Source organism: Salvelinus fontinalis, chromosome 29, assembly GCF_029448725.1.
Source record: "Salvelinus fontinalis isolate EN_2023a chromosome 29, ASM2944872v1, whole genome shotgun sequence".
NCBI lineage: Eukaryota > Metazoa > Chordata > Actinopteri > Salmoniformes > Salmonidae > Salvelinus > Salvelinus fontinalis.
In genome coordinates, this window is record NC_074693.1 from 17,965,565 (window position 1) to 17,979,718 (window position 14,154).

The 14,154-nt window shown below is 48.4% G+C and overlaps 1 protein-coding gene across 3 annotated transcripts in view; it reads right to left on the reverse strand.

Moving 5' to 3' along the window:
- Window positions 1-14,154, reverse strand: part of LOC129827529 (PH and SEC7 domain-containing protein 2-like) — a 60,227-nt gene that overhangs the window by 31,620 nt on the left and 14,453 nt on the right. For 2 of the 3 annotated variants that reach the window (XM_055888449.1, XM_055888451.1), the window contains exons 2-3: window positions 10,321-11,023; window positions 9,365-10,144 (exon numbers count right to left, since the gene is read on the reverse strand). In XM_055888449.1, coding sequence (XP_055744424.1) covers window positions 9,365-10,144; window positions 10,321-11,023 — 1,483 coding nt within the window. The remainder of the gene's footprint in view (window positions 1-9,364; window positions 10,145-10,320; window positions 11,024-14,154) is intronic. The other variant, XM_055888450.1, reaches the window with a different exon arrangement.

Here is a 14,154-nt window from a genome sequence, read left to right on the forward strand (position 1 = left end):
ACGGTGGACGGTGGATGGTGGACGGTGGATGGGAATGGTGGATGGGAATGGTGGATGGGGGATGACTACTAAGTGGACTGGACAATAGTTTTTAGAGAGATTGAGAGCTTTTCAGTGATAACCACCATAACCACCATTAACCACCTGGTGTTGGAGGGCCAGTAGGAGGCACTCTTTCCTCTGGTCTAAAAAAAAAAAGTGACACTGCCCTGTGTAGGGTGCCGTCTTTCGGATGGGACGTTGAACGGGTGTCCTGACTCTCTGAGGTCATTAAAGATCCCATGGCACTTGTCGTAAGAGTAGGGGTGTTAACCCCGGTGTCCTGGCTAAATTCCCAATCTGGCCCTCAAACCATCACGGTCACCTAATAATCCCCAGATTACTAATCCCCTGTAACTATTCCCCAGGTCGTTGCTGTAAATGAGAACGTGTTCTCAGTCAACCTACCTGGTAAAATAACGGATAAATAAATGTAAAAAAATAATAATATTAGCAGCACAGATGCGCAGCACAGTTCTGTTCAGCAGTAGGAAGGACGCGCCACACCCAGCCTACATCAGCTGGTGAGCTGAGGGGGAGCAAGTGATGAGTGTGGGCAGACAGGCTCTGCTCTGGCTCCGATTATACACTTCGCACAGACTACTCTATTTTTTGCTTCCCTGTAGCTAACCAGTCACCTGCATTCTAGTTAGCTACCCTTTGCCTGGTTAAATTTTATTTCACCTTTATTTAACCAGGTAGGCCAGTTGAGAACAAGTTCTCATTTACAACTGCAACCTGGCCAAGATAAAGCAAAGCAGTGCGACAAAATCAACAACACAGAGTTACACATAAGCAAGCGTACAGTCAACAACACAAAAGAAAATAAAAAAATAAAAACCTATGTATACAGTGTGTGCAAATGTAGAAGAGTAGGGAGCTGGGCAATAAAAAAATGGTCTGGGAACACGCACCACTGGGCAAGTGCGGGGAGCAGGAACAGGGCATACTGGACCCTGGATACGCACAGTAAGCCTGGTGCGTGGTGTTGGCACTGGTGGTACTGGATAGACCGGACCGTGAAGACGCACTGGAGGTCTGGAACTAATGGCCTGCACAACCCGTCCTGGCTGGATGGTAACTCTAGCTCGGCACGTGCGGGGCGCAGGCACAGGACGCATTGGACTGTGCAGACATACGGGAGACACAGTGCGCAACGCCGGCGCAGGATATCCTGGCCCGAGGAGACCCACTGGCTGTCTGGAGAGCAGGGCTGGCACCATCTTCCCTGGCTGGATCCTCACCCTAGCTCGGCAGATGCGGGAAGCTGGGATGTAGCGCACCGGGCTAAGCACGTGTACTGGAGACACCGTGCGTTCTACCGCATAACACGGTGCCTGGCCAGTACGACGCTCTCTCTCTCCATAGTAAGCACGGGGAGTTGTCGCAGGTCTCTTACCTGGCTTCGCCACACTCCCCGTGTGCTCCCCCCCAAGACATTTTTGGGGCTGCCTCTCGGGCTTCCTACCGCGCCGCCGTGCTCGTTTCCCCAACTCCATTCTCCTGTAACCCTCCTCGCACTCCAGCAAATCCCAGGCGGACTCCGGCACTCTCCCTGGGTCGACCGCCCACCTGTCTATCTCTTCCCAAGTTGTATAGTCCAGATTCTGCCCCCATGTCCAGAAATCCTGACATCGCTGCCTCTCCTGCTCCTGCCCGTTACCACGCTGCTTGGTCCTATTTTGGTGGGTGATTCTGTCACGATCGTCGTAAGAAGCGGACCAAAGCGCAGCGTGGTTTTAATACATTCTTCAATATTTAATGAAGAACACTTAAACAAACTTACAAAACAAAACGAATAAGACGAACGTGACCGCTATATAAACAATGTGGTAACATGCAACATAACATAGACAATAACCCACAACCCACAATACAAAACAGGCTACCAAAATATGGTTCCCAATCAGAGACAACGCAAAACACCTGTCTCTGATTGAGAACCATATCAGGCCAAACACATAGAAATATACAAACCAGACATACAACATAGAATGCCCACACAGATCACACCCTGACCAACCAAAACATAAAACATACAAAGCAAACTCTGGTCAGGGCGTGACAGGCTGTGTACAGGTACAGTGATCGGTAAGCTGCTCTGACAGCTGATGCTTAAAGTTAGCATGACTTTAGTTCCTGACTTTAGTTCCTTTTTTATGTCTCTATTTTGGTTTGGTCAGAGCGTGAGTTGGGGTGGGCATTCTATGTTTTGTGTTCTATGTTTTCTATTTCTGTGTGTTTGGCCGGGTGTGGTTTTCAATCAGAGGCAGCTATCTTCGTTGTCTCTGATTGAGAACCATACTTAGGTACCCTTTTCCCACCTGTGTTTTGTGGGTAGTTGTTTTCTGTCTTTGTGTCTTACCAGGCAGGACTGTTTCGTTTCATTCTCTTTGTTATTTTTGTTTAGTGTTCTGTTTTAAATAATTAACATGAACACATACCACGCTGCATTTTGGTCCGATGATTCCTCATCTTCAGACAACGAACGTTACAGAACTACCCACCACCAACGGACCAAGCAGCGTGGTAACGAGGAGCAGAGGGTTCAGGACTCCTGGACTTGGGAGGAGATATTGGACGGTAAGGGACCCTGGAGACAGGCTGGGGAATATCGCCGCCCGAAAGCAGAACTGGAGGCGGCAAAAGTGGAGAGGCGCAGCAGGCACGAGAGGCAGCCCCCAAATTGTTTTTGGAGGGGGCACACGGGGACATTGGTGGAGTCAGGCGATAGACCTGAGCCAACTCCCCGTGCTTACCGGACGCAGCGTGGTACTGGTCAGGCACCGTGTTATGCGGTGAAGCGCACGGTGTCGCCAGTGCGCGCTCATAGCCCGGAGCGCTATAGGCCAGCCCCCCGCAAGTGCCATGCGAGGGTGGGCATCCAGCCAGGGCGGATTGTCGCAGCTCAGCGTGTTTGGTCTCGGGTGCACCGTTTTGGCCCAGGGTATCCTGCGCCGGCTCTGCGTACTGTGTTTCCGGGGCGCTGGGAGGGTGCTGTTCATCCTATGGGCGAAAGTGGGCATTGAGCCTAATGGAGAGGTGCTAGCGGTAAGCACCAGATCTCCAGTGCTCCCCCACAGCCCGGTTCGACCTGTGCCTGCACTCTGGAGTGGCCGGGCTAAAGTGGGCATTCAGCCTGGAGGAGTGGTGCCAAGGCTAAGCACCAGAGCTCCAGTGCTCCCCCACAGCCCGGTTTATCCGGTGCCTCCTCTACGCACCAGGCCTCCTGTAGGTCTCTGCGTCTCCTCCCTCCAGAGTCGTCCTCCAGTCCGGACCCTCCAGCGACGCCCTCCTGTCCGGAGCTGCCAGAGTCGCCCTCCTGTCCGGAGCTGCCAGAGTCGCCCTCCTGTCCGGAGATGCCAGAGTTGCCCTCCTGTCCGGGGCCCGCTGCGAGGGTCCCCAGTACGGGGTCGGTGGCGAGGATCCTCGCTCTAGAGGCGCCACCTAAGTGGGCCAAGCCAGAGGAGGAGTGGGGTCTACATCCCGCACCAGAGCCGCCACCGCGGTGAAATGCCCACCCAGACCCTCCCCTATAGGTTCAGGTTTTACGGCCGGAGTCCGCACCTTTGGGGGGGGTATTGTCACGCCCTGACCTTAGTTCCTTTGTTATGTCTCTATTTTGGTTTGGTTGGGGTGGGCATTCTATGTTTTTGTTCTATGTTTTATATTTCTATGTGTTTGGCCGAGTGTGGTTCTCAATCAGAGGCAGCTTTCTATCGTTGTCTCTGATTGAGAACCATACTTAGGTAGCCTCATCCCACCTGTGTTTTGTGGGTAGTTGTTTTCTGTTTTGTGTCTGCACCAGCCAGAACTATTTCGGTCGTTCTCTTTGTTATTTTTGTTATTTCAGTGTTCAATAAATAATATGAACACGTACCACGCTGCACCTTGGTCCTCTCCTTCCAACAGCCGTTACATGTGGTTGCAGGTTCACCTGGCACATCCAAAGCCTTTTCTTTTGCGGTGTTTTTTATAGGTCACAAAGTGCTAATCGTCAATATCTAAATAATATGTGTGAAGTGCTTGATAGTGTATGTGATGTAAACAGAGAGGTCTACTTTCTTGAGGACCTGAATATTGACTGGTTTTCATCAAGCTGTCTGCTCAAGAGGAAGCTTCTCACTGTAAGCAGTGCCTGTAATCTGGTTTAGGTTATTAATCAACCTACCAGGTTGTTTACAAACTCTACAGGAACAAGATCATCCACATGTATTGATAACATTTTTACTAATACTGTAGAACGTTGTTCTAATGCTCTATCCATACCCATTGGATAAAGTGATCATAGTGGCTATATCCAGGAAAGCCAAAGATCCAAAAGCTGGGCCTAAAATAGTGTATAAGAGATCATACAAAATATTTTGCTGTGACTCTTATGTGAATGATGTAAACAATATTTGTTGGTCTGATGTGATTAAAGAGCATCCAGACGGTGCACTTCACTAATTTGAAGTCACTGAAACCCTTAACAAAGAGTTGCAGTCTGTTTTGGAACGGGTGGCCAGTAATAAACTGGTCCTGAACATCACTAAAACTAAGAGCATTGTATTTAGTACAAATCATTCCCTAAGTTCTAGACCTCAACTGAATCTGATAATGAATAGTGTGGCTGTTGAACAAGTTGAGGAGACTAAAATACTTGGTGTTACCTTAGATTGTAAACTGTCATGGTCAAAACATATATTAAGGGGTTGTAAAGATGGGGAGAGGTCTGTCCATATTAAATAGATGCTCTGCTTTTTTGACACCACAAAGCAAGTCCTGCGGGCTCTAGTTTGATCTTATCTTGATTATTGTCCAGTCAGATGGTCAAGTGCTGCAAAGAAAGACCTAGTGAAGCTGCAGCTGGCCCAGAACAGAGCAGCAGGTCTTGCTCTTCATTGTAATCAGAGGGATAATATGAATAACATGTAAGCCAGTCTCTCTTGGCTAAGAGTTGAGGAAAGACTGACTGCTTCACTTCTTGTTTTTAAAAGAAACATTAATGTGTTGGAAATTCCAAATTGTTTGCATAGTCAACTTACACACATCACTGACACACACACTTACCCCACCAGACATGCCACCAGGGGTCTTTTCACAGTCCCCAGGTCCAGAACAAATTCAAGAAAACATACAGTATTATACAGAGCCGTGAGTGCATGGAACTCCAAAAAACAAATACAAAATACAAAAACCACATCACGGCACAACGCCTCTCCCCCATGTGACCTCCTTGTGTGTATGTACTGTACTGTATATAACTGCTAGAAGCACACACACACACACACACACACTACATGTGAATGTTTTTAAATGTATGTAAATTGTAAAGTCTTTTGTCTGTAATGTATTTTTTGTTGTGTGTAGGACCCCAGTAAGACCAGCTGTTGCCATGGCATTGGCTAATGGGGATCCTAAAAAATCAAATCAAAATGGCCCACTGTTTTTGTAATTTTGACAATAACTAGACTACATCATTATTCAAATGACAAAAATGTGACAATGATATCTTAGTCAAAATGACTAAGACTAGACTAAATCTAAAAAAGGTGTGTATGTATGTGTGTGCGTGTGCGTGTGTGTGTGTTCATGGCATATTGCTGCTGGAACATGAGTGGATTATCTAAAGAGAATTTCAGCAGCAAAGAGAAGAACTCTCCCAAGAGCTTTATTACTTTAGAGTGACACCCACAAGGACAGGGCCTGTCTCTCTGGTGTTTGTGTGTGTGTGTGTGTGTGTGTGCATCTGTCTGTGTGTATGTTAGTGTGTGTGTGTGTGTGTGTGTGTGTGTGTGTGTGTGTGTGTGTGTGTGTGTGTGTGTGTGTGTGTGTGTGTGTGTGTGTGTGTGTGTGTGTGTGTGTGTGTGTGTGTGTGTTTGCATCCTTGCGTCTCTCTGTGTGTCTGTGCAGCACATATTACATGAAGCAGAGTAATCTTCAATGAGGAGCAGCTCCTCTGATATAGAGGTTGTGACTTTCATCTTGTCTGTTTACAGCCTCACATCACTGTATCCTGCTCACAGGGGAGAGAGGCCCAGGCTGTCCCAAATGGTACACTATTCCCTTTATAGTGCACTATTTTTGACCAGGGTCCATAGGACTGTGGTCAAAAGTAGTCCACTATAAAGGGAATAGGGTGCCATTTGGGACGCACTCCCAATCTTACATCATGATCAATGGGCACAATACCGTCTCCAACTCCATCACCTGCCTAGCATCTCTCTCTGACAGAAACATCATTCAGCCAGCAATGATCTGGATACCTACCGTAAAGCTATTCAGAAACAGATCTAGCTAGGTAGCACCAGCTGGCTTTCTAAGCTGTAATACTAGGACCACATGTGTGTCCTCATGTTCATATTGAGAGTGGCTGGGGATTTCAGGTCGGTGGTCTCCTATTCATGTGGCTTTAGTACAGCCATATAGCTATCTATATGGATTATAGCTAAGCTTCAACTATACTGGCCCACTGCTGTAGAGAGAGAACCAGAACCAATTCAATGTTCTCATGGAGATTGACTGATAGGCTTTCTGTAACAAGGAACCAGACCCACTGACTGACTGACTGACTGAGTAGCTTACTAACTGACTGACTGACTGACTAACTGGCTGGCTGACTGACTAACTGACTGACTGACTGACCGAGTAGCTTACTAACTGACTGACTGGCTGACCGACTAGCTTACTAACTGACTGACTGACTGACTGACTAACTGGCTGGCTGACTGACTAACTGGCTGACTGGTTGACTGACTGACTGACTGACTGACTGACTGACTGACTGGCTGACTGACTGACTGGCTGACTGACTGGCTGACTGGCTGACTGACTGGGTGGCTGACTGACTGACTGACTGACTGAGTGGCTGACTGACTGACTGACTGGCTGGCTGACTGAGTGGCTGACTGACTGACTGACTGACTGAGTGGCTGACTGACTGACTGACTGACTGACTGTCTGACTGACTGACTGACTGACTGTCTGACTGACTGACTGTCTGACTGACTGACTGGGTGGCTGACTGACTGACTGACTGACTGACTGGCTGACTGTCTGACTGACTGACTGTCTGACTGACTGACTGACTGGGTGGCTGACTGACTGACTGACTGACTGGGTGGCTGACTGACTGACTGACTGACTGACTAGCTGACTGACTGACTGTCTGACTGACTGACTGGGTGGCTGACTGACTGACTGACTGACTGACTGGCTGACTGTCTGACTGACTGACTGTCTGACTGACTGACTGACTGGGTGGCTGACTGACTGACTGACTGACTGGGTGGCTGACTGACTGACTGACTGACTGACTAGCTGACTGACTGACTGTCTGACTGACTGACTGTCTGACTGACTGACTGGGTGGCTGACTGACTGACTGACTGACTGACTGGCTGACTGACTGGGTGGCTGACTGACTGGGTTGATGAGTGCTCTTCCTCTCTTCCTTTTTGCGGCTGCTGGTTCCTGCTGAGATAAAGACTAGTTACCCACAATATTCTCAGTAATGATGTTAGCATTGTGGCTACCAGCTGGGTTTGGGAGAGGTGGGAAACAGAGAGGGAGGGAAGGAAGGGCAGAAGTTAAGGATAAAAGGAGAAGTATAGAAAATTAGGGGGAGAGGGAGGGAAGGGAAGAAGTGAGAGGAGGAAAAGGAGGGGTAGAGACAAGAGAGAGAAGATGGGATGGGACATGGGAGGGAGAAAGAGAGAGGGAGCACCAGAGAAGAGATCTGACTGTAAAAGAGAACAAACGTTGTGCATCATCCTCTGTTTGACAGAACGATGCAAACAAAGAGACAATTCCTGCTACTCTACCCATCCTCAAAGAGAGCTGCATGAGCACAGAGTGAGACTCCAAATATGATAAGAACTTAATCTACAAAGCATTTTTTTTTCATGCATTACGCTCAAATTGACTTCCCTACACCTGTATCCACTCCAGATTGAAAAGTGGCTGGTAAGTCTGGCATGATCTAGAAGCATGTGTTCTCCCCTCTCTCCCGCTGGGCAGAGGAAGGCCAAAGACGATGATGTCACCGCCAAAACAATGTCTTATTCAGCCAGTGGCTGACGGGCAGGAAGCAGGCTCTCGCTTAAACGATAACATCTGCAGAAATACAGAGAGAGAGAGAGAGAGAGAGAGAGCTGCCATCTATCAGAACTATTGGAAATGTACTGAGCATGTATAAATCCCTAGTGCAGAGAAGAGCTAATGTATTTTGGAGTTGGAACACATGCCAGCTTCACTCATTCTGGAATCCATCCTGGAATTCAGAATGATCTCTAATGCCATCAGTTCTAGAATTCACCACACAGCCTTTAGAATTCTGTGTGTCACACATTCCAAAAGGAGGCACTTAGCTCCATGATATCCTGTATCCTGCACTGATTCAGAAGTGGAACACCAAGTGATCAGCAGAACATTATCCCAGCAGTGATCTCTGACAATCTGACACGACATTAGACCCAGAGACTGTGGTCCTGTTGGGATAGTAGAATGGCTCCTGACCTATATCCGGGTCTCATGTTTCCATGTGTTTCACATTACCACGCTTATATGGGAGAACATAGCTATGTGATAATGGACCTGGTTGACGTTTTTTCTCCATCCCTAGCAAACACAGCTGATGAATCAAATTGCATTCTAAACTGAAGATCAAGATTAGGTGATTATTGGAGTCAGGTGTGTTAGATGGGGCTGGGGCAAAACTGTGACACCAATCAGGCCCTCGAGGACTGGAATTGCCCACCCTTGCTCTAGGAATTGATTACATTCAGTATTTTGTGTCGGTTGAATGTGCTGTTCATATTCTCAGCATTAACTAAACTATCCATAGCATAGACCCCCATCACCTGCAGCCTTGGACCTGTAGCACAAGCACAGCCAGACACAGCCAGTGGGAGGGGGGCAGTATGAACCGGACTCTCCCCTGAGACACCCAGCCAGACCAACCAGACCAGATCCCCCTGCTAATGAACCTCAGCCGGCCTGGCCATCTCACTCATGCCCCCTGCTGGATGTGAGCTTTACTAGACATGCTTTAGTAGTGGATAGGCCAGAGACTTTTCTTGAATGATATCTGAGTACTGCACTTTGATTCACCTAAATCAACCCTGCTTAAATTGATAGCCAACCAGCCACAACCTGTCACAACCTACTACTGACCCACTCAACATATTCCTAACCCTAGTCATAACCCTAACTGTAACCCTAAACCTAACCCTAGCTTCAAGTCCACACCCCGGCTCAACTCTAACCGTAGCCATTGATCTAACTCTAACTCACTCAACCCACCATAATTCCCCACCCCTTTGCCCCTGCCTTGCCATCTGACCTCATAGAGTTGGGTATGGCTCCAGAACCCTCCGCTCCCCCCTGGGTGTTCATGTGAAACCCATTTGGGATGGCCCATCGGCCAGGCTGGCTCAGGACAAACTCCGACCTGGTCCCGGTGATGGTGGTCCGCAGTGGGCTTCCTCCAGATCCAAGCTCACGGCCTGCAACACTCTCCCCAGGCTCAGGCTCTCCTCGCTGGGCCTCGGGTCCAGCCTCGCTTCCCTCCTGCTCCATTACAGTGGCTAGTTCCAGCTCCAGAGGCTCAGGACTCTGGAGAAAGGACCTCTGCTGGATGAGGGGGGTGAGCGGAGCCTCGAAGCTGACACAGCTGTCTGTCTCGTCTGTGAGTGACAGAACATCCAGGGAGTCTAGACTACTGTAGCACGTCCCCCCACGAAGAAGCGCAGACTCAACAATACGCTCAAACGTTGAGCTGAAGCCGTCCTTGTTGTCCATCCCGCTCTTCTCTCTCTCTCCCTCCCCGTCTTCCTCATCTTCCTCTTCCTCCCCCTCTATGGCGACAACATGCTCCACGATGCGTTCAAACACAGAGCTGAAGCTGTCCTGGTTCTCCCTTCCCTCCCCTTCCTCCTCCTCCTCTTCCTCCACCTCTGTGTCCGCCAGCTCTACGGAACACTCGAAGGTGGAGCTGAACGTGTCCAGGTGTTCATGGATGACCTCCACTAAGCCGCCTCCTTCTCTTTCATCTTCATCATCTTCATCATCCTCCTCTTCATGCCCTTTGATTCCATTCTCAGGTCCTATCCCATTGTCCAGCCTGTATGGAAACATAGAGTATCATCGGAATAAAACGTTTAATTAAATAGCTACACACTCGCCCTCCACATTAACACACTCATCTCAGTCTGTTGAAGGATGTTCTATAAATGATCCGACCTATACATTCACTCATGACCACACTAGTCAAGGACTGCTCATGTCTGTTGTACTGACCTGACTATGTCCAGAGACCGTGGTGGGTCTGGTAAGTCCTGGTCCTGGTCCTGGTCTTCTTCCTGATCCTCAGGTGGTGGTGGTGGAGGTAACTCCTCCTCACCCTCCTCCTCCTCTTCCTCCTCACAGCCGGGCTCGCAGGCTGGTTCTGACTCCTCTGTGGCCTCTGTGTTCATGTTATCCCCCTCTTTCTCCACCTCCTCCTCCCTTTCTTCCCTCTCCTCCTCTCTCTCTAGCTCTCTGTCTGGCTGACCATCCCCTGCATCTATCCTCTCATCCCCCACTCCATCTTCTTCATCACTTGTCTCTGCCATACTCTCTCTCTCTTCATGCACCTCTCCTTCTCCCTGCATCACTTGTTCCACTCCCTCATCTACCTCATCACCCTCTCCCTTTCCACTTTCCTCACCTTCTCTTTCTCTGTGTATTTCCCTTTGTACCGTAACACTTTCTTCCCCTTCCTTCTCATTAGTCCCCTCTATCCCCTCCATCTCCAGACGTTGCCCCTCCAGCCCTTGGTTTGTGGCTGGCTTCTCTGCAGGGTGGGCTGGCATCTCCCCTTGGCTGTCTGTGGATATAGGAGGTTCAGTCTGGGGGTGTCCCTGCCCCTCCTGGGTCATGGTGCCTAGGTGTGTGGGGGAGTCCTCTGGGGCCGGGGCGGAGACAGAGAGCTCTGGATCCAGGACTAGGGAGGACTGACCGTCTGGCGGAGAGAGAGAGATGAAAGAAAGGAAGCACAGGTATAAAAAGAGAAGAAAATAAAATTGAATAAAAAGGAGAGACAGTAGGAGGGAGGGGAAGGGTTGCTGTCTGATACAGTCATTTCATTATTATTAGCCTTAATTGTAATACGGAGGTCACCTTGGAAAGGAACGCCCAGTATTTGTGCATGTGTGTGGGTGTGTGTATGTATGTACGTGTTTGTCTCAATGTCTGTGTGTGTCTAGAATGATATCTCCTCTAAAGAACAGTTCAAAAGAAGGAGAAAACGAGCGGCACAAGAAGGAGAGTGAGAGAGAAAACGAGCAAAGGAAGATCATTTTAAAGCCCCTTCAGATCCATGTCAAAAGGATCCATCTGACAGTCATCTTTTCTCCAGAGCAGCAGGCCTTTAATCCACACAGCAGCTCCTCTACTCCTCCTCACATCTCACATCACATATCACATCACATCGCACATCACTCATTCACCACTTCATTTCTCCTCTTTCACAGCTGAATGGCTAACACAAAGCACTCAGGTTAAGTGCCCTGTTCTGGGGTCCATATGCTGAATGCCCACCGGGGATTTAAACCTGCAACCTTATGGACACCAAGCACCAATTTCTATTGGAACATCAGCTGGAGATGGGCAGTGAGTCTCACTCTTCATTGGTCTAGGTTGTGTTTCATTAGGCTGGATGCAGCACCAGCATAAGATAATGTGGCTAATGTATTATCGGACTGTAATAATAGCAATCAGTGTTCCTGTTATTGTTTGGCTGTAATGTAATTGGGTACTGTACAGAGAACAAGGCTTTTGGAACAAAGAACTCTTCGTGAAATTATAGTCGATTTTGGAGGAGCCGCCATTCCATCTTCCCATGTATTGTTTTCCCTACTTCTATGTTGTCACATTAATAAAGACAGAGTCTCTGTGCACTGACCTCGCATTGTCTGCTGATTCATCAGCATTAATAGACCGGCGGATAACCTACGGCTTTACATTAGTAGGTGTAAGCAGATTTGAGGTACGTGTTGGAGTCGGTTATGATTTGCTTGCAACTATGTCTCCAACCTCCCAACCCCATGGACCAGGCTGAACCTCCCAACCCTATGGACCAGGTTGAACCTCCCAACCCTATGGACCAGGCTGAACCTCCCAATCCTATGGACCAGGTTGAACCTCCCAACCCTATGGACCAGGCTGAACCTCCCAACCCTATGGACCAGGCTGAACCTCCCAACCCTATGGACCAGGCTGAACCTCCCAACCCTATGGACCAGGCTGAACCTCCCAACCCTATGGACCAGGCTGAACCTCCCAATCCTATGGACCAGGCTGAACCTCCCAACCCTATGGACCAGGCTGAACCTCCCAACCCTATGGACCAGGCTGAACCTCCCAACCCTATGGACCAGGCTGAACCTCCCAACCCTATGGACCAGGCTGAACCTCCCAATCCTATGGACCAGGCTGAACCTCCCAACCCTATGGACCAGGCTGAACCTCCCAACCCTATGGACCAGGCTGAACCTCCCAACCCTATGGACCAGGCTGAACCTCCCAACCCTATGGACCAGGCTGAACCTCCCAACCCTATGGACCAGGCTGAACCTCCCAACCCTATGGACCAGGCTGAACCTCCCAACCCTATGGACCAGGCTGAACCTCCCAACCCTATGGACCAGGCTGAACCTCCCAACCCTATGGACCAGGATGAAGTAAAGAGCAGACTAAAATGAATGACATAACCACATGAAGCAGATACAACAAGTGACATGCCGAGTCAGACACATTTATATAGACAGTATTATCATACCCACATGCCTAGTCCCACATTACCACACTCCAACGCACACAACCAAAACACCCAAACACACAGATAGACAGCCAAATACAATCAAACACTTATATAATCAAACATCAAAGCTATGGATGTTCTGCCTCTATTTCTCACATGCACACACACCTGCGCTCTCGGTTATGTTGTTGACAGTGTTGTTGGGTGTGACTCGCCTAAACAGGAGGACAGCTATGTAGAGCAGCAGTAAGAGTCCCACTGCTCAGGAGCTGGCAGATGTGTTCCTGTGCCCATACCCCACCTCACATTGTTATGCACTGTGTGTGTGTGTGTGTGTGTGTGTGTGTGTGTGTGTGTGTGTGTGTGTGTGTGTGTGTGTGTGTGTGTGTGTGTGTGTGTGTGTGTGTGTGTGTGTGTGTGTGTGTGTGTGTGTGTGTGTGTGTGTGTGTGTGTGTGTGTGTTAGTTTGATTGGCAGATGCTGTGATAGTATTAAAGGAGAATTGATAAGGCCTTAGAGCCCACTATTCTGCTGACCAAACCAGAATTCACTTACTTGCTCCAAAGACGCACATGCACGCATGTACACACACACACATCATCTGCCAATCAAGTTTAAATACTACCAACAAGAACCATAGTGTCTCTCCAAGACCTCTTTCTCTCATTCTCTCCGTCACACACACCCACATAGAGTACACACACACACACACACACACACACACACACACACACACACACACACACACACACACACACACACACACACACACACACACACACACACACACACACACACACACACACACACACACACACACACACACACACACACACACAGGTCTGGTTGGTTATTTATTGATCAAGACAAGGCTCCATTCCTCTGGGAGACAACAGTAATAAGCATGATTGGTCTGTTTAATGCAGCAGAGAGAATACTAAAGAAAACACTTTTGCACAAAAAAATACTACTGAGAACTACTACTGAGATCTACTATTGAGAACTACTACTGAGAACTACCACTGAGAACTACTACTGAGAACTACTACTGATAACTACTACTGAGAACTACTACTGAGAACTACTACTGAGAATTACTACTGAGAACTACTACTACTGAGAACTACTACTAAGAACTACTACAGAGAACTACTACTGAGAATTACTACTGAGAACTACTACTGAGAACTACTACTGAGAATTACTACTGAGAAAAACTACGAAGAATTATTACTGAGAACTACTACTGAGAACTACTACTGAGAACTACTACTGAGAATTACTACTGAGAACTACTACTACTGAGAACTACTACTAAGAACTACTACAGAG